The sequence below is a fragment of the Entelurus aequoreus genome, linkage group LG20 (assembly GCF_033978785.1).
Source record: "Entelurus aequoreus isolate RoL-2023_Sb linkage group LG20, RoL_Eaeq_v1.1, whole genome shotgun sequence".
NCBI classification, from domain to species: domain Eukaryota; kingdom Metazoa; phylum Chordata; class Actinopteri; order Syngnathiformes; family Syngnathidae; genus Entelurus; species Entelurus aequoreus.
The window spans coordinates 31,643,899-31,668,240 of record NC_084750.1 but is presented as its reverse complement, the minus strand read 5'-3'; the positions used below and the strand labels follow the sequence as shown (position 1 = coordinate 31,668,240).

The following is a 24,342-nucleotide window of genomic DNA, read 5'->3' as shown; positions in this document are numbered from 1 at the left end:
GAGAGCCAACAAACATAATAAAACATCACTTACATTAATGACGTCTGCTGTCATTAGGATGCTGACTCCTGGGACACACGGTAGTGATCACGGCACCGCCGTAAAGTTTGTTTGTGTTAGCGCTTATAATAACAATATAAGTAATACTTCGTTAATATTCCAATCAAGAAATGTAAATGGTTTATTGTTGGCAGTTTTTAAATGGTTATTTATTGGATTTTATGAGCAAAACAGAGGAGCTCCCATTGGCTCTGCTGTAAACTGCCTTTTATTTACAAGCTAGAATGCATAAAACAAAAATAATCCGGTGTCATGTTTTTCATAAGGATTGTGAATGATAGGCAAAATTCCACAAAAAGTGGTGTTACCATGGATTGTAAGAGGCTTATTTAGAGCCAAAATATTTGAGAAAACGGACTAATTTAGTGCGCACTGAGTGACTCACTGACAGCTATTCTACAGTATTGGTCCAATAAATATTCATATTGCAGTATTAAGACACGTTATACAAATCATTTTAAATGTAGTCTTGATTTATACCTAAATGATAAAGTTAAAAAATTACAAAATTAATTTAACTGATCTGATCTGTTTTATCAGTTTTATTGATCATATTGAAAATACTTGGAATTGAATTTGTTCGTTAAATGAAAAAAAAAGCTTTTTTTGTCGCTACTTTTGTAAACTAATGGATTCTTATGTGCAAAATTATCTCCTAGAAATTGTACAATTACAAATACTTCCAATTAGTGACAGCCTTATACTCAATCACTAAGAATTTATCGATTGAATGCAGTGTTTCCCACACATTCATTTATTTGTGGCGGCCCGCCACGAAAGAATTACGTCCGCCACAAATAATTTTTGTTTTGTTTTGTTGTTGTTTTTTGTTTTTTTTGTCCTGTCCAGCTTCTCAGGCAAATCATATGTAGATGTAGATGCCCATATCGGCTGTTCAGATTTACTTTACAAAAGAGAAGTGTAGGATACTTCTCTTGTTGCCTTATTTGTATTTGACTTTATTAAATGTATTTATATTATCATTTGGTGCAGCCGGGCCGGAGCAGGAGGGGACAGAACGACAGAAAAAAGAAGACGGGGGGAAATTGTGGAGACAAGAGGGGGATTAGACAGAGAGACAAAAACAACAACAGCAAACACAACAACAACAACAATAGAGCAACATCAGCAAATACGACATGTACAAATATGATGGTAAAAGTAATAGCAAATAAGCAGTTAGCGAAAATAAAAAAACAATACAGAAATGACAGTGAGGATTATTACACTAAAAATGGAGCAATACAAATACCAATAGAAATAGCGCTATTGATAATGAACAATACTACTTTACACTACTTTACCTTTATTATCAACAGTGTTGTTTTTGCCAACCATCTTACATTTAGTCTCAGTCTTAGTCTTTTGGACTAAAATGCTTATTAGTTTTAGTCACATTTAAGTCACTTTTATATGTGATAGTTTTAGTCCAGTTTTACTCGAAGAAAACTCAAAAGGGTTTTAGTCTAGTTTTAGTCGATGAAAAGTCAAAGGTTTTAGTCTAGTTTTAGTCCAAAAAATAAAAAGTATAATATAAGTACATAAGTATAGTCTTTTAACAAATTAATTTAGGTCAATAAGTATTGGAGATTGCTGTTGGGCAGTGTCACACATAAATTGTGAAAATAGCAGCAGATCTATAAGTTCAACCCATTGTAAGCTTGTAGATCTGCTATTTTCACAAATAATAACAATAAAGGAATGGTTTTAGACATATAAGGTTTCCACCCAACAGCAAATTTCTGATCCAAGGATTGTGTATTACACACAGATAAAGTGGTAACAGTGGAATCAAAGTTCATTACTCCAAAAAAGCCAAAAAAACAAAAACATTCTACTTCAGCAATGGTGGCTTTATTTCTCAGAATTTGTTAAAGTACAATGAACATAAACATGCCTAAAATATGAGTGATGGATGAGGAACACATATGCTCAACTTGGCCCTGTCTGCCAGTGCAATTACAACAGATATCATACAACCCCACTCTCTTTAATTTGTGCAAACCATGTAATAAAATAATCAATTAATTACTGATTCCTTAATGGGGCTGCACAACGTCACTTGTGGCTTTTAGGCTAAAGCTAGCAGACTCTACGTATAACAGTAACTTGACCTGTTTAAGATATCAAGTTACGTGCTGACAGAACGTACTCACAAAGAGATAACCACACCGTCACTGAATGTAAACATGGCTAAACATGCTGCTAAAGTAACACACACATAATGAATTGACGTTAGCGTAACAAAAGCTAACTTTAGCCTGAAGTTAGCAGCCCATTTGCGCCAGGAGTATGTGGAAAACGTACTAATGTATTAGCAAACTATGACATTTATCGATTATGTTAACAGCATTTGTAACTTACCTTCGAAAAAATATCCTTGTGGCGAGCCTTAAGGTTGGTCGTATTTTTTCCGCATATTTTGTGGCCACATTTGTCACCGTCTTCCTTCACAATACACACTGTTTTATTATCTGCTGGGTTATATTTAAAATACACCCATATGTCGTCTCTACGTTTGCGACCACCGAGCCCCTGTGTTGAAACTGCCACCGCCATCACGGACCATTGCCTGATGAGTAACAACAGTCTGACGTGTTGAGCACGTTGTGCGCTGCACGCCAGTTGGTGGGCGTGGTTTTAATTGACACACATAGTGATGGGTTGATGAGGCGTCATGAAGCGTTTCGACACTTTGCAAAACTGTATTGATACTGTGTCGATACTGTCTCACTAAATACTGACATCTGCTGGACATTAAAAATCCCTACAGGCAACCTATAGACCGACTCAACTGACACTGATTTTATGACCTAGTATATATATATACAATAATATAAACCAAGTCATTGTATTTCATTTAGGATTATTTCATATCTTCATTTAAATAAAAATATATTTTTAGCTTTTTTAGATACAGTCAATAAATAATGTGTACATGTATCGTGACTACGATGGTAGAAAGTGGGGATTGAACCCCAATAACCAGCAACCCTCCGATTGCTGGCACGGCCACTCTACCAACTTTGCCACGCCGTCATTCCTGTAACTTTCTCTAGTAACAGCATTCCATGATTAATATCAATAAATCAACATTACTAATAAATGACAGAAAAATAAGCACACGTATGACTGAGGAGTCATAGTGAAACTTTGTGTGGTGTTTGAGTTGTCCGACTTTTTGTGTGGCCATAAACGCACCAGTGGCTTAGTGGTATGCGTGTTGTTGACGAACACCGTTAGGGCCGCTTGTTGTCACTGTCACTCAAAGTTGCATTGCAAAATTACACAGAATAAATGTGTTTATTTTGTTTAGAATTCAGATGGGTTTGATTTGGTGCGCGGCATATATTTGCTGTGCGGCGCAATTGCGCAGGCGCGCCCCTTAGAGGGAACGTTGCTCACAGGGCACAGAGGAGGCGTCAGTGCGATACAGTTTGGTATCGGTCACGTGACCAAAGCAGCTCATGATCGGTCACGTGACTTTCTAAAAGCGGTACGCGCACCGACACAGGGTATCGCTCTATGAGCTCGACGCATGCGCCGATGCATCTGTGTTGCCGGACCCATCACGCACACAATAAACAGAAATGTCATGCATTTTAAACGTCTGACAGATTACCCACTAACATTTTCGTCCGTTCTCGTCTCGTCAACGAAAAAACACACGTCTCGTCATGTTTTCGTCATCAGAGAGACATGTTTATCTCGTCACCGTCTCGTTATAGTCATGAAACAAAGTGGCGTCAGCGAAATGATTTCATCATCGTCGACGAAAACAACACTGATTATCAACAATACAGTTGTTCAAATGCAACAATACATACAGTGGGGCAAAAAAAGTATTTAGTCAGCCACCAATTGTGCAAGTTCTCCCACTTAAAATGATGACAGAGGTCTGTAATTTTCATCATAGGTACACTTCAACTGTGAGAGACAGAATGTGAAGAAAAAAAATCCAGGAATTCACATTGTACGATTTTTAAAGAATTTATTTGTAAATTATGGTGTAAAATAAGTATTTGGTCAATAACAAAAATTCAACTCAATACTTTGTAATATAACCTTTGTTGGCAATAACAGAGGTCTTTACCAGGTTTGCACACACAGTAGCTGGTATTTGGGCCCATGCAGATCTTCTCGAGAGCAGTGATGTTTTGGGGCTGTCGCCGAGCAACACAGACTTTCAACTCCCTCCACAGATTTTCTATGGGGTTGAGGTCTGGAGACTGGCTAGGCCACTCCAGGACTTTCAAATGCTTCTTACGGAGCCACTCCTTCGTTGCCCGGGCGGTGTGTTTGGGATCATAGTCATGCTGGAAGACCCAACCACGTTTCATCTTCAAAGCTCTCACTGATGGAAGGAGGTTTTGGCTCAAAATCTCACGATACATGGCCCCATTCATTCTTTCCTTAACACGGATCAGTCGTCCTGTCCCCTTAGCAGAAAAACAGCCCCAAAGCATGATGTTTCCACCCCCATGCTTCACAGTAGATATGGTGTTCTTGGGATGCAACTCAGTATTCTTCTTCCTCCAAACACGACGAGTTGAGTTTATACCAAAAAGTTCTATTTTGGTTTTATCGGACCACATGACATTCTCCCAATCCTCTGCTGTATCATCCATGTGCTCTCTGGCAAACTTCAGACGGGCCTGGACATGCACTGGCTTAAGCAGGGGGACACGTCTGGCACTGCAGGATTTGATTCCTGTCGGCGTAGTGTGTTACTGATGGTAACCTTTGTTACTTTGGTCCCAGCTCTCTGCAGGTCATTCACCAGGTCCCCCCGTGTGGTTCTGGGATTTTTGCTCACCGTTCTCATGATCATTTTGACCCCACGGGATGAGATCTTGCGTGGAGCCCCAGATCGAGGGAGATTATCAGTGGTCTTGTATGTCTTCCATTTTCTGATAATTGCTCCCACAGTTGATTTTTTTACACCAATCTGCTTGCCTATTGTAGATTCACTCTTCCCAGTCTGGTGCAGGTCTACAATTATTTTCCTGGTGTCCTTTGACAGCTCTTTGGTCTTGGCCATAGTGGAGTTTGGAGTCTGACTGTTTGAGGCTGTAACCAGGTGTCTTTTATACAGATAATGAGTTCAAAGAGGTGCCATTAATACAGGTAACGAGTGGAGGACAGAAGAGCTTCTTAAAGAAGAAGTTACAGGTCTGTGAGAGCCAGAGATCTTCCTTGTTTGAAGTGACCAAATACTTATTTTCCACCATAATTTACAAATAAATTCTTTAAAATTCCTACAATGTAAATTCCTGGATTTTTTTTCACATTCTGTCTCTCACAGTTGAAGTGTACCTATGATGAAAATTACAGACCTTCATCATTTTAAGTGGGAGAACTTGCACAATCGGTGGCTGACTAAATACTTTTTTGCCCAACTGTATACCTGTACGTAATGATAACTTGAGACACGAAAGGATGCAGAAAAATGGAGGGGAAGAAAGAGAAGCAACCTACATTAACCTTGTAGATTGTTATAGTAATAATAGGTTACGCTTTGTCAGTGTGCCATGTGTTACCCAGTTTACCCTAGGGCAACAACGTTAATATATGTTTGATGAAACGTGATTATGTGCATGAGTGTATGTATGCATATGTACTTGTATATGTACAGAATGTGTATATGTGTTTGTACAGTGAGTGTATATGTACAGTATGTGTATATGTATGTTTGTACAGTGAATGTATGTGTACAGTATGTGTATGTTTGTATGATGAATGTGCGTGTGGATGTACGAACTTTGAGTATGTAAATATGTACTGTATTTGTATATGTATGTGGGATCGTAGGTACCTATGTATGTGTGTATGTATGTATGTGAGTATATGTGAATTTGTATGTACAATACATTTGACTCCCAGTGTGTGTGGGAGCCAGAGTACGGCCCCAGCCTCCCCGAGAGCCCAACCCACAAACAGTAGGTGTGGTGCCCAGGGAACCAGGGACCACCGCCCCCACGCAGCCAAGCCGGACAGCGACAGATTTTTCGGCTTTTGACTCGCTCGACCGCTCATAAAAGCAATGGGACTCTGTCTGTGAATGTAGCTTGTAGTTACAATTCCGGTGCAGTAGGTGGCGGTAGCCTACTATGCATTGTAACTCCGCCAATAGCACTTAATTCACCTGGTGGGCCAGAAGAAGAAGAAGACAACGACGACGAAGTAAAAGAAGAACGGACCGACCGGATCAAAATACGAGGGTAAGACGTCTTGGCAAACAAGTTCAAAAGTGGTCTGAACCTGTGCAGTGTGCAGCACCGACTCGGATTTTCTTAATTTTTATTTTCGGGATTTGAATGCATTTATTTTGAAAGGACAGCTGGAGAGAGACGGGGGAGGGGGCGGAGAGGGTGAGAGGGGGGATTGACGCGGAGCAAAGCGACTGTCAGGCCTTACACTATTTTTTTTGGAAGCCCCGAAAAATTAATTGCCCTAACAAAGGGTGCAAAGTCTGCAGGCAGTAGGAAACACATGGTTAAGTGTAGGGAGTAAAACTGATGGCAGTCTAAAGTTCAAGATTTTTGGAGCTCTTTGCTCAGTGGATCAGATGTTTGATGAAGCTCTGTGTCTATCTACCACCACTACTGTTTTCTGTTTATTTGTTACTGACTGTGGCAGGACACCTCTGGCTCTGTTTCACTTTATGTTGCTGGTAAATAATATGGTTGTAGGAGTAGGCTAAAGTTAAATTATTTAGTATGCACCAATTAAATGGGCAGAGCTTTAACCCTTGTGTGGTGTTCATATTGTTGTTACTCAGCCAGTGTTTGTGGGTCTGATGGACCCGTTGCATTTTGTTGCTTTTAATGCCTCACAATCAAACACTTTTATGTTAAAATACTGACTTATCCCAAAAAACATCTGTAATGAAGTGCTTCAAGAGGCTGGTAAAGGAATACATTGTCTCCAGACTTCCCCCCACATTCGACCCAGAGGACGCCATCTCCTCTGCACTCCACCTGAGCTTAGCACATCTGGAAGGAAAGGACACACACGTGCGGATGTTGTTTCTGGACTTCAACTCGGCATTCAACACCATCATCCCGCAGCACTTGGTGAGCAAACTGGCCCCCCTTGGATTCAGTACCCCCCTATGCAACTGGCTGCTTGACTTCCGCACAGACAGACCCCAATCTGTGAGAGTGGGCAACAACACCTCCAGTGCCATCTCCCTGAGCACCGGCTCCCCCCAGGGCTGCATCCTGAGTCCGCTGCTGTTCACGTTGATGACCCATGACTGCTGCGCCAGGTCCACTACTAACCACATTGTGAAGGATGCGGACGACACGACAGTAGTGGGCCTCATCCGTGACAACAACGACATGAACTACAGGGAGGAGGTGAAACATCTGTTTGACTGGTGCAGAACCAACAACCTGGTCCTGAACGTCGACAAGACCAAGGAGATCATTGTCGACTTCAGGAAGCACCAGTCCAGCCACGCTCCACTCTTCATCAACGGCACAGCGGTGGAGATGGTAAGAAGCACCAAGTTCCTGGGGGTGCAGATAACTGACAATATGACCTGGTCCCTACACACCGGAGCTCTTGTAAAAAGAGCTCAGCAGCGCATGCACTTTTTGCGTCGGATGAAAAGAGCACAGCTCCCTTCCCCCCATTCTCAGCACATTCTACAGAGGCACTATAGAGAGCCTACTGACCAATTGCATCTCTGTCTGGACTGGAGCCTGCAGTGCCTCAGACTGGAAGTCTCTCCAGAGAGTGGTGAGGACGGCGGAAAAGATCATCAGGACTCCTCTTCCTCCTATCCGGGAGATCGCAAAAAGCCGCTGCCTGACCAGGGCTCAGAAAATCTGCAGAGACTCCTCCCAACCCCACCAAGGACTGTTTTCACTGCTGGACTCTAGAAAGAGGTTCCGCAGCCTCCGTAGCAGAACCTCCAGGTTCTGTAACAGCTTCTTCCCTCAGACCGTAAGACTCTTGAACGCATCATAATAATCCCCTCAATTCCCCCCAAAAATGGATGAACTCGCTGGAATATAAAGACAATATAACATACATCCATAAACGTAGATGCATATGCAAAAGTGCAATATATTTATCTTTACAGTAATCTATTTATTTATATCTGCACCTTATTGCTTTTTTATCCTGCACTGCCAACCAGCTAATGCAACGAAATTTCGTTCTTATCTGTACTGTAAAGTTTAAATTTGAACGACAATAAAAAGTAAGTCTAAGTCTAAGACCCACAAACACTGGCTGAGTAACAACAATATGAACGTTGCATGGAAATTTCTCTGCCAGTTTCTGCATCCCACAGGGATTCTTCTTTTGTGTTTCTGCACCTGCGGTTCCCACACAAGGTTGCAACATTGTTTGTCAACACTGTCTGCGCTCATTTTGTCGCACATTTGACCCTCTGATGTTCTGTGTACCTACACTCTGTCCTCCCCGTCTAGGCCTGCTGTGTGTGTGTGTGTGTGTGTGGGGGGGGGGGGGGGGGGGGTACACAGAACATCAATTTCCACACTTCTATTAGCCCCGGGTCCAGTGTACCCCGAACATCTTATATGTGATATAAATGTGTAGGGGGGGTGTATGGTGTGTGTGTTCATTAAATATGTATTCTGATATATGTTCTTCACAGAAAATGAGCCAAAGCCAGTGAGTCTCAGTTTGAAAAATTAATTAATTGTATCATTTTTCTTTTAATAAAAATCGAAAACGGGTCCCACAGACCCGAACACCACACAAGGGTTAAGAGACATTTTAGCTTTTATATTTTATAAGATATATTTTTTGTAAGAACCACAATTAATAAATATATTTCAGTGAATATCTTATTGTTCAACTCTGTATATAAATATGTACATAAAGTGTTGTAATTATATTGTAAAATGGATGGATGGATGGATGGATGGATGGACGTTTAAAACAAAACTGTTATTAATTAGTAAATATACATTTTTTTAGCCTTTTTAGAGAAAATCATATCATTGTAGTAAATTATGCAAATTACTCGATGATGTCATGGTGACCACGCCCATAGCCACGCCCCCACCGCCACAGGTATCTTGGCAGTTTATGGGAATGACATCATGGAATGACATAAGTTGATTAATTGCATCTTAAAGCAACTGAGGCAAATTTGAGTGCTTGGCTCCAGACAGTAGAAGCAGAAGCTTTCAAATTTTGAAAATATGTTTTGCTCATTGTGTTCTGTATTGCTGCTGTAAAAATGTTGACAATTTCTTGTGGATTTGATTTCGTATTGGTGAATTTTAGGGATGTACCGAAAATTTCATGTCACCGTTTTATTATTGTCGTGGCATTGTTGAACATACTCAAACAGTACTGGTACTTATACACACACTGAAAATTATTGACCAAGTTATTTTTTTTAAATAACTAAAATAAATAGATACACTGTTAAAAACACACTATTTTGCATGTTTTGTGTTTCTTATGCTTCACTGATAGTGTTTTAGTCTTAGAGTTGTGAGGGCTAAGGTTTTATTGCTTTAAATATTGGTTTGTACTTTAAGATTTAATTTAAGTGAAAAGTGCGTAGCAAATAAAGTCTATTACTGGCGGGCGTTGTGGCATCCTACTCATTTTAGCAGGCCTTAAACGCACCATAAAACTACCAGAGCACAGCCTGTAGGTTTAGTGCGCACAACTGATTACATTTGTTGCTCAAACAGCAATGTGTTTATAGAAGTTTAGATTGAGGTATTTTGTTTCTAAATGGGGAAAGATGTCAATGTCTCTTTGTTTTCATGTTAGCATTTAAGCTAACAAGTCAGTCCGTAAATGTATCAAACTGCAGTTATCAATCACGATTTTTCGATCATTTTAATCTAATACAATAATAATAACCATTAACATCAATACCGTTTATCGTTAAATCGTGAGTAAATCTTTTACTTAGTTATTTTATATCCACCCATCCATTTTCTACCGCTTGTCCCTTTCGGGGTCACGGGGGGTGCTGGAGCCTATCTCAGCTGCATTCAGGCGGTAGGCGGGGTACACCCTGGACAAGTCGCGACCTCTTCGCAGGATGTTGGCCATGACAGTAGTGTTTTGGCAGCAGGAACTTACTTGCACCTCCTCCCGTTTGACGGTCACAGGTTGAAGAAGATGAAACACTGCAGCTTCTTTGGGCATACAAATATCTTCTTTAAGTGGCTCAACATTCTAAGAGAATAAAAAGAATTATTCAAAGAACAGTAAATGTACAAAGGCTTGTTGAACGGAAAATATGAAAAATTAAGATCATAAGCTTTCCTTCTGACCTTAGTGGAGAATTCCTTGTTAGCTTTAACAAGCTGACGCATGCTGCTGGATGAGTCTTGGTTTTGTGTCCTCTCTTCTGATGGCTCTTCCATCATCATGGAGACAATTTGCAGCTCAATTTGGTGGTTGTGATTTGTCGGTAGAACTTTTTCCCGGCCCAACTGTGACCTTTGGCTGCTGGTGTCATCATTAACACGAGCTACACGCTGCTTCTTACTTGAAGGCTCCACTGTTTCTGACGTTGGTTCAGAAGTATCAATTCTTGCCTCCGGGGCTTGGCTAACTGATAGCGACTCATCTAAGGAGTGCATCCCCTCAGACATGATGAACTCCAATTCAGCCAGATCCATTTCTTCTTCCATCTCCTTTCTCTTTTTGCTGGTGTGGGAGGCACGGTCTGATGAAGGCAGTGGCAGACTGACAAAGAGATCATCGACAGAGCCCATGGGATCCGGTGAAGTGGCTGCAGGGCCTTTGTTTGGACATGAAGAGGTGCTTTCAGATGCTAAAGTAGTGTTAATGTTGGATTCCAGGACAGAACGCTTTGGCTCGGACATCACAGCTGAGAGCTCCTCGTCCAATGGCCTTTAAAAACAAATGGACATTGGTTGTAGGCAAACCACAATTGGCATGTGTGTGAAAAAAAAACAGGATGGTTACCTTTTCTTGTTAACTGGTTTAAAAAAACTGGTCATTGTTGGCTGTTTTTGTGGGGACGCTGCTGGAGAGACGTTCTGACGAGATGTCTTCTTAGCAACACCAGGCTTTGCCAAAGGTGGTTGGAAAGTTGTTTTGTTAAAATCTTGATGGCCTAAAAGTGCAAGGACAGTTCAGTGAAGTTGTGTTTACCTAGTACATTGTTTCTCATCTGTTGTCTTTGTTTTTTCCTTTATGTTGTCACTGCTTTTTGTCCTTCGTAGTTGCTTTATGATTCAATAGTAGTCTCTCATTACCACAACTGTGTCAAGTGTTTACATGCAAGCCCATGTAGGGCTGAGCAATGAATCCATGGGGAAAAATATCAATCCCTCCATTCCTTTTTCTACCACTTCTCCCTCTCAGGGTCAAAGTGGGGCTGGAGCCTATCCCAGCTGCACTTGGGCGGAAGGCAAGTCACCACCTCATTGCAGGACCAACACAGATAAACAGATAACCATTCACACGCACATTCATACAATATGGCCAATTCAGTGTTGCAATATATATCTTCATCCACTGTAAACCCTTTTACTCACCGCGTGAGATTGTTTCATTCATTCTCGTGGCTGTTTACATCCCGCCCGGCGCGGACGTGCGTGACGCTTAGCGCGCGCTCGCAGGACAGATCTTACATGTGGAACGGTCTTTCCCTGACTCTCTTGTTATCGTGCTTGGTGACTTTAACAAGGGAAATTTGAGCCAGGAATTACCAAAGTATAGACAGTTTATTAAATGCCCGACCAGAGAGGAGAACACGCTGGATCACTGCTACACTACATTGAGCAAGGCTTTTCATGCAGTCCCGCGCGCTGCTCTTGGCCTATCAGATCACGTGATGGTGCACTTAATCCCTTCATACAGACAGAGACTGAAACTGGCTAAACCTGTTATGAGGACCATTAAGTGTTTCACTGCCGAGTCTGTGGACGAGTTGCGTGCTTGTTGGGAGATGACAGACTGGGAGGCAATTGGAGCGGCCACGAACAATCTGGACGAGTATACGGACACTGTGACCTCATACATACAGTTCAATGAGGCGCGAATCATTCCAACGCGCACCAGGGTTTGTTATAACAACGACAAGCCCTGGTTCACACCCAAGCTCCGACAGCTGCGCAAGAAGAAGGAGGCTGCATGGAGAAGCGGGGACCGAAGTACATACAGAGAAGCGAAGTACCACTTCAACAGGGAAGTGGAGAAAGCTAAATCTGTGTACTCTAACCGTCTACAGGAACAGTTCCGCTCCAATGATTCTGCGGCAGTTTGGAGAGGTCTAAGGGCCCTTACGAACTATAAGCCCAAAACCCCCCAGGCCCTGAATGACCGGACTCTCGCTCAAGGGCTCAACACACATTACTGTCGTCATGAACGGCCTTCAGCTCATCAAAGCCATGCTCCCCCCACCATCACCCTCCCCACCAATGCCAGCACTTCATTAAAGGAGTTAAAGGACTCAAAGGACTCCAATGACATCACAGGACTCCAAAAATCATCATAGGACTGTAAAGGCCCCCTCCATCAAAGAAGAGGATGTACGCCGGCAGTTCTTGAAGCTGAATACGCGGAAGGCCCCCGGGCCGGATGGTGTCTCCCCCTCCACTCTCAGACACTGTGCGGACCAGCTGGCTCCTGTCTTCTCTGACATTTTTAACACCTCTCTGGAGCTATGCCGCGTGCCGTCCTGCTTTAAGACCTCCACCATTGTCCCTGTCCCCAAAAAAGCACGGATCACAGGACTAAATGACTACAGGCCGGTCGCGCTGACGTCTGTGGTCATGAAGTCCTTTGAGCGCTTGGTCCTGCCCCACCCCAAGGACATCACCGCCCCCCTCCTGGACCCACTGCAGTTCGCCTACAGAGCCAACGGGTCTGTGGATGATGCAGTGAACCTGGCCCTCTACTTCATCCTGGAGCATCTGGACTCCCCAGGAACCTACGCTAGGATCCTGTTTGTGGACTTCAGCTCTGCCTTCAACACCATCCTCCCTGGACTGCTACGAGACAAGCTCTACCAGCTCAGCGTGCCCGACTCCCTCTGCAGTTGGATCAATGACTTCCTGACAGACCGAAGACAGCACGTGCGGCTGGGGAAGATTGTCTCGGACAGTCGAACCACAAACACTGGTACTCTTCAAGGCTGTGTACTCTCCCCCTGGCTCTTCTCCCTGTATACAAACTGCTGCACCTCCATTCACCAATCCGTAAAACTGCTCAAGTTTGCGGATGACACCACCCTCATCGAGCTCATCTCGAATGGCGATGAGTCCGCCTACAGGAGAGAGGTGGACTGGCTGACGTCCTGGTGCAGCCTCAACAACCTGGAGCTGAACGCCCAGAAAACAGTGGAGATGATCATGGACTTCAGGAAAGTCACAGCCCCACCATCCCCCCTCACCCTGATTGACTCTTCCCACCCCGTCCCCATTGTGGACTCCTTCCGTTTCTTGGGCACCACCATCACCCAGGACCTCAAGTGGGAGCAGACCATCAGCTCCCTCATCAAGAAGGCCCAGCAGAGGATGTATTTCCTGCGGCAGCTGAGGAAACTTAAGGTGCCGACCGAGATGCTGGTGCAGTTTTACTTAGCCATCATAGAGTCCATCCTGACCTCCTCCATCACAGTGTGGTTCCCCGGCGACACAGTCCAGGATAAGAATAGACTGCAGCGCATCGTACGTGCTGCTGAGAAGGTGATTGGCTGCAAGCTCCCATCTCTCCAGGACTTGTTCTCCTCCAGGACCAGGAGGCGTGTGGGTCGGATCACAGCTGACTCTTCTCACCCTGGACACAAACTATTCTCCCCTCTCCCCTCAGGCAGGAGACTACGCTCCATCCAGACCCACACCTCCCACCACCTGAACAGTTTTTTCCCCTCGGCCATCAGGCAAATGAACAATAACTCCTAACAGTAGCTCCTTGAATTCCTTCTAAGTCTATCTGATAGCTCAGTTACAGCTCTTTTTATTAACAAATATTTGTTATATGTGTTTTATGTTGCACGATTGCACCAAGAAAAATTCCTAGTTTGTGAACCCGTTCTCAAACAATGGCAATAAAACTATTCTGATTCTGATTCTGATTCAATCAACCTATCTTATGTGCATGTCTTAAAAAATGCAATTGTTTTTTACCGGTGCCAGGAGGTTATTTATTTGCTACAGTTACAATGAAACATTCAGGAAATGTCATAAATGGGAAAAATAATAAGTTATTAGATGTTGGGGATGATCCGTATCACCGCCTGGATTCAGAATTTTGAAAAAAATATTCTTACTATTGTGAAAGAGGGCCTGGCAGAGGTTTGGAATGGGAGAATCTCAGTCTGAATGTTCTTGACTTCTGTTTCGATGATGTGTTAAAGTACCAATGATTGTCACACACACACTAGGTGTGGCAAAATTATTCTCTGCATTTGACCCATCACCCTTGATTACCCCCTGGGAGGTGAGGGGAGCAGCAGCGGTGGCCGCGCCCGGGAATCATTTTTGGTGATTTAACCCCCAATTTCAACCCTTGATGCTGAGTGCCAAGCAGGGAGGTAATGGGTCCCATTTGTATAGTCTTTGGTATGACTCGGCTGGGGTTTGAACTCACAACCTACCGATCTCAGGGCGGGCACTGTAACCACTAGGCCACTGAGTAGGTTGCATGATGAGTTCAAATTCCCTAATGTTGTCCTCCAAACTAACAAACTGAAGATAAATCAAAAGTGCCTCTGCTGTTTCAGCCAAGCAGTGAACCATGTTGCTTCATTTGCTTTAGGGGTCATATTGTAATTTTTTTCTACATTTAAAACACTTCATTGTGGTCTACACAACATGTAATGGTGTTTTTGGTTAAAATTTTGCATAGATTTTGTTTTACAAACTGTCTTCAAGCTGCTTTCTGACTATCTCTTCAGGTTGCGCCATTTTGTGGGCGGTCTTATTTACTTGCCTCTACTTTGACTGCCTCTATTCTCTGCCAGCCATGTTGTAGTTTTTAGCGCTTCCATATGGAGTCTACTGAGGGATGTAAGTTTGAACTGTATGGTACTTTGTATTAGAAATGGCAACAGTGGAGAATGCATTTGCATGTACGAACCATTCTGCCCCACAACAGGAGTATTGAAAAAAAGAAGGCGCTTATTGACTACAGTCTCGGACTACAATGGCGGACTCGCACAAAGATCTTCAAGTAAATCTCTACCATATATGGAGATATCGGCTGATGTCACACTTTGGGAAAAAGTCACAAATCGGGCAAATTCAAAACGGCTTGTTTGGAGGAAGTATGTGGAAGGCAAGATTATTTTATAATTATCGCCACCGTGCCCTCCATTGTTTGATTTAAAATGTTTGGGACTAACGCAGATTCCAAATAGACAAAAACAAAAGCCATTAAGTAAGAAAAAATGGTTTTGTACAACAAGTCCCTTATAAGATGCAGTTAATTCCATTCAAACAATTATTGTTTTGTGATTGAGTATAATGCTCGTGACTAATTGCAAGTTTTTGTAAAATGTACAATGATGATTTTACCCATAAGAATCCATCAGTTTATGTCAAAGACCCATTTTTGTTGACTTAAAAACTTAAACTACTCATTTAAATGGTAAATGGTCTGTAATTATATAGCCCATTACTATACCTGAAATAATACCCTAAGCGCTTTACAATTTACATCACATTCACCTATTTACACACACATTCACGCAATGATGGCGGAAGCTGCCAAGCAAGGCGCTAACAACGACCCATCAGGAAAGTTGATCCATCATCTCTTGTTATATTTATTTGATATACAGTACTGTATAGCACTTTATATTGTATTCAAAATGTGCAAACTCTCTTAAAATATGGACTTTTTTCGAGGCTGGAACCAATTATTGATATTTACATTGTTGCTTATGGAGATATTTGCTTCAATAAACAAACTTTACAATGTAATTATCCTTTACAAGAACCAATTAAGTTCGTAAATCGAGGCTCTACTGTATTTTATACTTTTATCTAACAGAGCTGCTGCACTGATTTTGTGTACGGATGTACACAATTTCCTCGAATGCGATACACCACTTCTACCTGTAATTCTGGACGCATGCTTCTTCTTCTGGGAGGGTGAGTTCTCTGTCATGCTGAATGACGAGCTCAGTGAATTCCCCACAACGCACTGTGTGATTATCTTCAGCGTTGTGGCTTTAGAACCATCATGATGATTCGTGGTTCCGTTGTGCTTTTTCTCCGGAGTTTCTCCGACCGCTGTAATTCCAGTCACCTTGCAATGCTCAGTTCTGACAAAAGAGGAAAATGGGGAAAATTCAAGAGAACTGATATCAAAAAGATGACACTGTTGCCTTTGAGTGCTCGTACATTTGTGACGTCTCTGTGTTGATTACGTATGCTGTGATGTTCTGTGACGCTGTAGGTAAAACAGTCTCATCCACTGCAAAATGCTGGGACAGCGATGCGCTTGGAATTCTGGGCTCCACCTTTGTCACTAAACTCAAAGAAACCAAAGGATATTAAACACTGGTAGTTCAAGAATAGTCACTTTTATTCAAATACAAGATGTTCTTCTACCTGTGTCGATTATTGAACTGGAAGGGTTGCAGTACTTGTCGCATGAGGCATAAATAGCAGCCAATCCGATTTCAGACTCCGTGATAACTCGAAGGCATTTACTGTTTCACAGGGAGAGAAAGAAGATTTTTGGTGTCAACAAATTAAGGGTGGATCAATCCAAATACCAAAAGCAACGATACCGAGGTAGTATTAGTATTGGAACCACCCAAGTGTGAAGACATTTTTTTTTTCGGTTCTCTCTTATGTTTATCTTCACAAATATGTGTTTTTGGTTATCTTGTTCATATTGTTAAATGTATATATTGTTTACAAAGTCAGGGAATACTATTGCCCACAGGAAGGCTTTGAATTAATTTGAATAAGAACTGCACTTTTTTAAGAATTCTGTATATCATTAACAATCCATATAAGAGACAAGAACATGTCTTTTTTTAGGATTCTAGGGGAAAAAAATGCTCGCAAGATACGGATAACATTGCAGCCAATTGGAGTCACATATGTTGCCTTCAAAGCCCTCTAAAACAACTTCTTCAAAATCCTCTATCAACATTTTTTAATATACATGCTTTAAATGTGTAAATGATGTAGTAACAGACTCACAACAATATGATGTGTATGTATTCAATATGTAATATGTACAATATTTACCGTATTAGGGTCATTTTAAGCATTACCAGAACTTATTTCCTGGGTGCATTGATTTCAGTGAGTGCTCATAGTAATGTACTTCCTACAAACATGTTCCTACTTTCATCAACAAACATGTTATCTTATCAGACTTTGTATGAGACAACAAAGATGACTGTTTTTGGACTAAAGAGGATTCACAACCTTATCTTTTTTAACTATACGGAGGATCAACTACTAGTTATAGAAACTGAGCGGGCACGAAGAGAGGGTGAAACTTTGGAGCAAACGGGGGCCAAGAGAGTCAGGACCCGCATGACTTGGTGGTGTAAATGTAGACCTTGCAAGCTATGCAGACAGAAATGAAGTGCTCACTGCTCAAAGAAACAGCATCACAACGAAAGACGAACTGTTTGCGCTAACAAACCCAGCAGTGGTAGACTTTTTTTTTATCCACCTACCAAAAATCAACTGAAAAAAATATCCCTGGCCAACTGGACAAAACAAACAACTGTCTATCGGGTTAGTCACTACAATATTGATCATGAAACATGCAGCACACCATACCTGTTATTACACCATATTTGTTGAGCTAGCTGTGCTCAAACAAAACAACTAGCCCTAGAGCTATGCTTTTATTTGACAACAACAAACAATTAATTACAATGTCCACTCTCGGAATGCCGACTGATGGGATGGCTGAATCTTTCAGTAAAAAGACTTGTAATCCAAGTTGAGTTGGTAAATTCAGAATAGTCCTTAGGTAAAAACTGTTGAGAATAAACTATCATCTTGCTTAGACTTTCGAGCAAAGTTGCCGGGTCCAAGTTGAGAGCCAGTAGTATCTACTGCTTCAGTCGGTTCGGAGTTTTAGTTGGTACGAGTGGAATCTGAAAGTGGACCAACTTTTTGGCTTATGACCACAACCTTGTACAATACATGTGCGAGACATGATTGATAATCCAGCATCAACCACTACAAACTTAAACATGGTTCAGCTGCTGACGCTGAGGCTAGCTCACCTTGTGCTAATACATTTGTCTTGCTCTGTGAGCAAGGTTGCCCTTTAACTTACTTGTACTGTTGACATTCAAACAATTGTATGTAATGAAAGAGAATTATTGTATTATGTTGTTGACATTATCTTATATTATTGTATTTATTTATTGTCATTTTTTTTACAGTTAAGTTTGCTGATAGAAAATATCTGTCCTGTGTTGTGCCAAATGTTTGTTTCTTGCAAATTCTGAACTCTTGTAATAACATCTATGTAATATAGTAATGTGCAATGTTTTATTTATTTGAGGGAGTCTGTGTGTGACTGTTTTTTGGCAACTATATTTTAGATATTTTTTGTTGCATTGCACTGATTGATGTCACTCAATTTCGATGTTAACTATGATGGCAATAACAATATAAGGATTCTATTCTATTATTCTGATAACAACCATGATCAACAAATTAAAGGTAAAATCACAAAATCATACAATGATCTTGAAAATGTCGAAATCAATACTGGCCCTGTGTTGAATTGGTGTTGCCCACGCCTACCTGTCAGCATTGTGCAAACCTTTGAATGATGTTTTTAATGGAATCATGCCACACTGTGGTAGACGATGGAAGCACCGGTTGGGAGCTGCCAGCGCTGAAGTCTATCACGCAACTCCGTGAGGACTCCAAGAGGTCACAAGGTAGGGAGCCCTCCTCCAGGAGTTGACTTGAACCACCTCCAAAGCTTACTACTGTACTAAGACGCTTGAGCTGAGAACAAGAAAGATGGGAAAGTATTGAACAGCGGGCTCGATGGGTCATTAGGACAGTATACTACAGTGGAATTCCTTTACCTGCTAAGCAATAACAATGAAACTAACAATACTACAACACATTTGACAAAAACTGACCTAAGTTTCATAGAAATGTTATGTCAACAAAAGAGTTTGACTGTGAAAAGTTAATACGTTTTGGTGAGAAATATTCCTCTAAAAACAAATTATTAGTGCAGACCTGCAACTAATAACTATTTTATACTATTCCTTGTCTACAATCGAAACGATTAATCAGCAAGTTATTAACCCATTCATAGAGTGGCCGCCCTGAGATCAGTAGGTTGGAGTTCAAATCCCAGCCGAGTCATACTAAAGACTATAAAAATGGGACCCATAAAATCCCTGCTTGGCACTCAGCAACAGAGGGTTGGAGTTGGGGGTTAAATCACCAAAATGATTCCCGGGCGCGGCGCCGCTGCTGCCCACTGCTCCCCAAGGGGATGGGACAAATGCAGAGGACAAATTTCACCACATCTAGTGTGTGTGTGACAATCATTGGTACTTTAATCTTTAATCTTAAAATTAACATGTTTGGGCTTGTGCAAATAAAAAATAATCTTTAAAAATATTAAAAATTATTATTAATTACAAATGAGTCTGCCACTCATGAGACTCATCGTTGAAGCCCTTGAAGTTAGCACATTTACAGAAGAAAGACAGCTACAGTGGTGTCCCCAAAAATTTTCAGCGTGATCATATGGGCTGCAATGTGTTATTGAAGTTTGGTTTGATGTTTTTGCAGTGGACAATTGTGGGGCTATTAAAAGTGGAAAATACTGTATTATGCCTGTGAATATTGTCGTTCAATCAGATCATTGATTCGATCAAAACTTAAAGGTTCAGTTTGTCTTCAAGACGTTTTATCTCTCATCCAAGCAGACTTCATCAATGTATGCGCAAAGATTTAGGACAGCTGTAGTTTGTAGTGTTATTGTGTTCTATTGTTTTTTGTGTCTCTATCTTAAAGAGTGATTAATTGGATCCTGTGCCATCCCCTCAAACTAAAGCTGTCTTGTGTAGTCTTTGTGCATGAAGTTTGCTCAGATGAGAAGCGTCTTCTAAAATAATAATAACCTCAACAGTCAGTAGAAATATGACTCTAAACATTGTTGGTGCAGTCAATAAAGGCAACAGTTTGATTCTCTATTGTTTCATATTGTAAAACATGTTTCAAAGTACAACCAGGAGGGCTCACAACAGATTGTTTTGTGGACAACTCAAAGAGAAAGAATCACGAGTTGCCTGCCGCCTTCAAGAAAAACTCCTGCGCAGAGCGACAATCCCAGAGGATCTACAAACCGATGACAGCCTGGCAACTGACATTTCGGGAATGAACATGAAGTTCGTTGTCTATAAATTGTTTCATTTTATAGAAGAGTCAATTGTTAGAAGATGATCCCTCAATCTGTTCTATCTTCCTGTGCATGTAGTGCATTAGGTTGATTCCATAATGTTACAATACAATGTTCCCTTGAATTTTGTGGGGGTTACGTTCCAGACCAGTGGTAGCTAAATATCCGCAAAGTAGGGATGCTATTTATTCTGTGATTCATATAAATATCATATGCATTCAAGTCTTTATAAGTCCTACACACAGCTTTCAAACATACTTATAAACACTTCCTATGCTCTTAAAGAGGAACTGCACTTTTTGGGGGAATTTTGCCTATCATTCACAATCCCAATGTAAGACAAGAACACGTTTTTCTTTTTTTTATGCGTTTTAATTTGTAAAATACAGCAAATACAAAGTGGCTAATAATGCAGCTAATGGGAGCACTCTATTGCGCCCATAAAGCCCTCTTAAAAAACATACAAAAACCACCAACAATACTCCATTTACATCTTGTGACCTGAATATTGACAAAGTATTAGCGATATTGTTATTATAAGCGCTAACGCAGATTAACTACTTTTAGCGGTGCCGTTATCACAGAGAGCTAGCTAGCTTTTGCAGCTAAAGCATTGACATAATGAGGTGCCTCTGCTGCATCTCCTCTAAGTTGGTAAAAGTTAATTCGACATTATAAATCATGTATTTTACTTGTAAAGTAGGTTGTTGCCATAAACCGAGAAGTTGGTCATCTTTGACATTCAACTTGGGCCCAGAGATGCGAGAAAGACACAAAAAACTGCTGGTTTATTGCCACCTTTTTTAACTAACTGCAGGAAGATTATAAAAGACAAAATATAAAAATTCCATCTGTCGGCATCCAAGTTAGAGCAAACATTGTTCATTGTTTATAGTTTGCATTTCTTGTTTAGCACTTACCAATACTGCTAGTTTCACTAAAGCTGGATATGATTATCCCTCAGCTTCTAAAACCTGTAGCTCATCCTCTTTATATTCAGGCTTAAAAATATAAGATTCTGGATCATCATTTGTCCCAAAGTAGTCTTTGTTGACTCTCATGATTAGTGGTGGTGGTGTTGAAAGTAAAAAGCGAACGTTGTGATGCGTCTGTAAAATTAATACGCTGTCGTATGCTTAACTTGAAAAGAATACGTAAATATTACGTTATTATGAATGTACCTGTTACAACATTACATACATACTTACAGTATGTATATAAAACCTTGATCGAGCTTATTGGATGTTTTTATTGGTGGAATAGAGCGACTTCCATTGGTTCCACTCTAGCTGACATTTGCTAGCATTTATTCACGAGGTAGTGCGCATTAAAAAAAAAAAACTTATGTGTGGTTGTCTCATATAACGATTGTGACTAATACGCAAAATGTAAAAAAAAAAAAAAAAGTACAGCTCTCCTTTAAAACACTTAAAAAAGATTAGATTTTTTTCTTTAAACATTTATATATTCTTACAAAAGTTAAGATATCAAACACAAATATGTGTGTGTGTGTATATATATGAATATAAATATGTGTGTGTATATATATGTATATATGTGTATGTATATATTTTGTATTTATTTATTTAATACATTTCGAATAAAAATTAAAAATAAACTTTATAAACACTAAAAGCTACATATTTTTTTAACATGAAAACTTGAGTGCTCAAATCTAATTGAGGGGAACACTACACTGTACCTGTTTAGCATTGAGAAATATGAAGGTAGTTCCTGCAAAAAGCTGTTTGCGTTTGACATCCGGCCCCAGATTAACATCCTCTTTATTCAAACTGGGCTCATCAATGTCAGGGGTGAATCTAAAAATAACAGTAAGCAGAACTAATAAGGTCAATCTGGCGATTCAACATTAGAAAAACAAAGACCACACTGTGGCATTGTACCTCTCAGCTTTAGGAGGGGGTAACTTCTGCTGGAATGCTTTGCTGAGCTCTGAGAAGAACTCAGGCTTCACGATAGGACGGCAGCACAGCAGAGCAGAAATGGTCTACAATTGAGGTACAAAAAAATGTATAAATAAAATTGAGGTACAATAAAAACTGTTTATGTCGACGCCCCCGCAAAGGACTGACAGCGACATGAGCTACTGTCAACATAACAGGCCATGGTTTGCACTTGTGACTTTTTCCTCGAGCAGGGGTGTCCAAACTTTTTCCACCAAGGGCCACATACTGAAGAATCAAAACATAATTTTGATATTTTTTAATTTGTAAAAAAATAATAATATACACACACATATATATATATATATATATATATATATATATATATATATATATATATATATATATATATATATATATATATATATATATATATATATATATATATATATATATACACACATATATATACGTATATATATACACATATATATACATATATATACCTATATATATATATATATATAAATATATATATATATACATATATATATATATATATATATATATATATATATATATGTATGTGTGGGAAAAAATCACAAGACTATTTCATCTCTACAGGCCTGTTTCATGAGGGGTTTCCTCAATCCTCAGGAAAAAAATATCCTGAGGATTGAGGAAACCCCTCATGAAACAGGCCTGTAGAGATGAAATAGTCTTGTGATTTTTTCCCACACATACATATTACGCTCTACCACGGTATCGAGCACTATTTTTTGGATAATCTAATTAAGACATATATATATATATATATATATATATATATATATATACCTATATATATATATATACCTATATATATATATATATATACCTATATATATATATATATATATATAGGGACGGCGTGGCGAAGTTGGTAGAGTGGCTGTGCCAGCAATCGGAGTGTTGCTGGTCACTGGGGTTCAATTCCCACCTTCTACCTTCCTAGTCACGTCCGTTGTGTCCTTGGGCAAGACACTTCACCCTTTGCCTCTGATGGCTGCTGGGTAGCGCCTTGCATGGCAGCTCCCGCCATCAGTGTGTGAATGTGTGTGTGAATGGGTCATTAAATGTGGAAATACTGTCAAAGCGCTTTGAGTACCTTGAAGGTAGAAAAGCGCTATACAAGTACAACCCATTTATCATTTATTATTTACCTATATATATATATATATTAAGGCTGCAACAACTAATCGATTAAATCGATTAAAATCGATTACCAAAATAGTTGGCGATTAATTTAGTCATCGATTCGTTGGAACTATGCTATGCGCATGCGCGTAGGCTTTTTTTTTTTTTTGGTTATTTTTTTGTTGTTGTTTTTTTTTTGTTTTATAAACCTTTATTTATAAACTGCAACATTTACAAACAGCTGAGAAACAATAATCAAATAAGTACAAAAACAGTACAAAACAGCGCCAGGGCGGCGGTGAGGCTACGTCTCATGAGGTGGCGTAAGCTAGCCAATGATGTGTCATGTGCAGCTCACGTGACGACGGCGTCTCCTTTGCTGGAACAATTCGAAAAATGCCGCAGGAAAACACTACCGCTAGTTTAGCGGAGAAACATCTTGAGGTTATTGCTTCAATGGACAAAAGTGTACGACCCAAGTCGTCAAAAGTGTGGGAACACTTTACTTTAAAGACTTCAAAGAAGAGCGTTTCCTGCAAAATGGCACGGAAGTACAACATTGCTTCAGGAGCACCTGAAGAAGAAACATGTTGGAGCCATGGATGAAGGGAGGAACTCACAGTACGTAACTTTTTAAGTCCATCGTGGCAACAAGCATTCATGAGTTCAGCTTTTTTGTAAGTAACTTTAACGTTATGCCTTTGTTGCAACGCGGGGCTGATAATGTGTCTCCGGCACATTTGACTCCGTTTTGAGAGAGAAAACGCACGGTTACCAATTTGGAAATAAACGTAACGGACAGAAATATCTCAGGTTGGTTTCATAATGGATCAATGTAGCCGGGCCAATA

The 24,342-nt window shown here is 40.5% G+C and overlaps 1 protein-coding gene across 1 annotated transcript in view; it reads right to left on the bottom strand.

Moving 5' to 3' along the window:
- Positions 1-24,342, bottom strand: part of LOC133635733 (nibrin-like) — a 56,436-nt gene that overhangs the window by 28,323 nt on the left and 3,771 nt on the right. The window contains exons 4-12 of the mRNA XM_062028982.1: positions 22,317-22,420; positions 22,115-22,232; positions 18,805-18,995; positions 16,605-16,705; positions 16,395-16,521; positions 16,107-16,315; positions 11,005-11,155; positions 10,344-10,929; positions 10,150-10,245 (exon numbers count right to left, since the gene is read on the bottom strand). Of these exons, the coding sequence (XP_061884966.1) occupies positions 10,150-10,245; positions 10,344-10,929; positions 11,005-11,155; positions 16,107-16,315; positions 16,395-16,521; positions 16,605-16,705; positions 18,805-18,995; positions 22,115-22,232; positions 22,317-22,420 (1,683 nt within the window). The remainder of the gene's footprint in view (positions 1-10,149; positions 10,246-10,343; positions 10,930-11,004; positions 11,156-16,106; positions 16,316-16,394; positions 16,522-16,604; positions 16,706-18,804; positions 18,996-22,114; positions 22,233-22,316; positions 22,421-24,342) is intronic.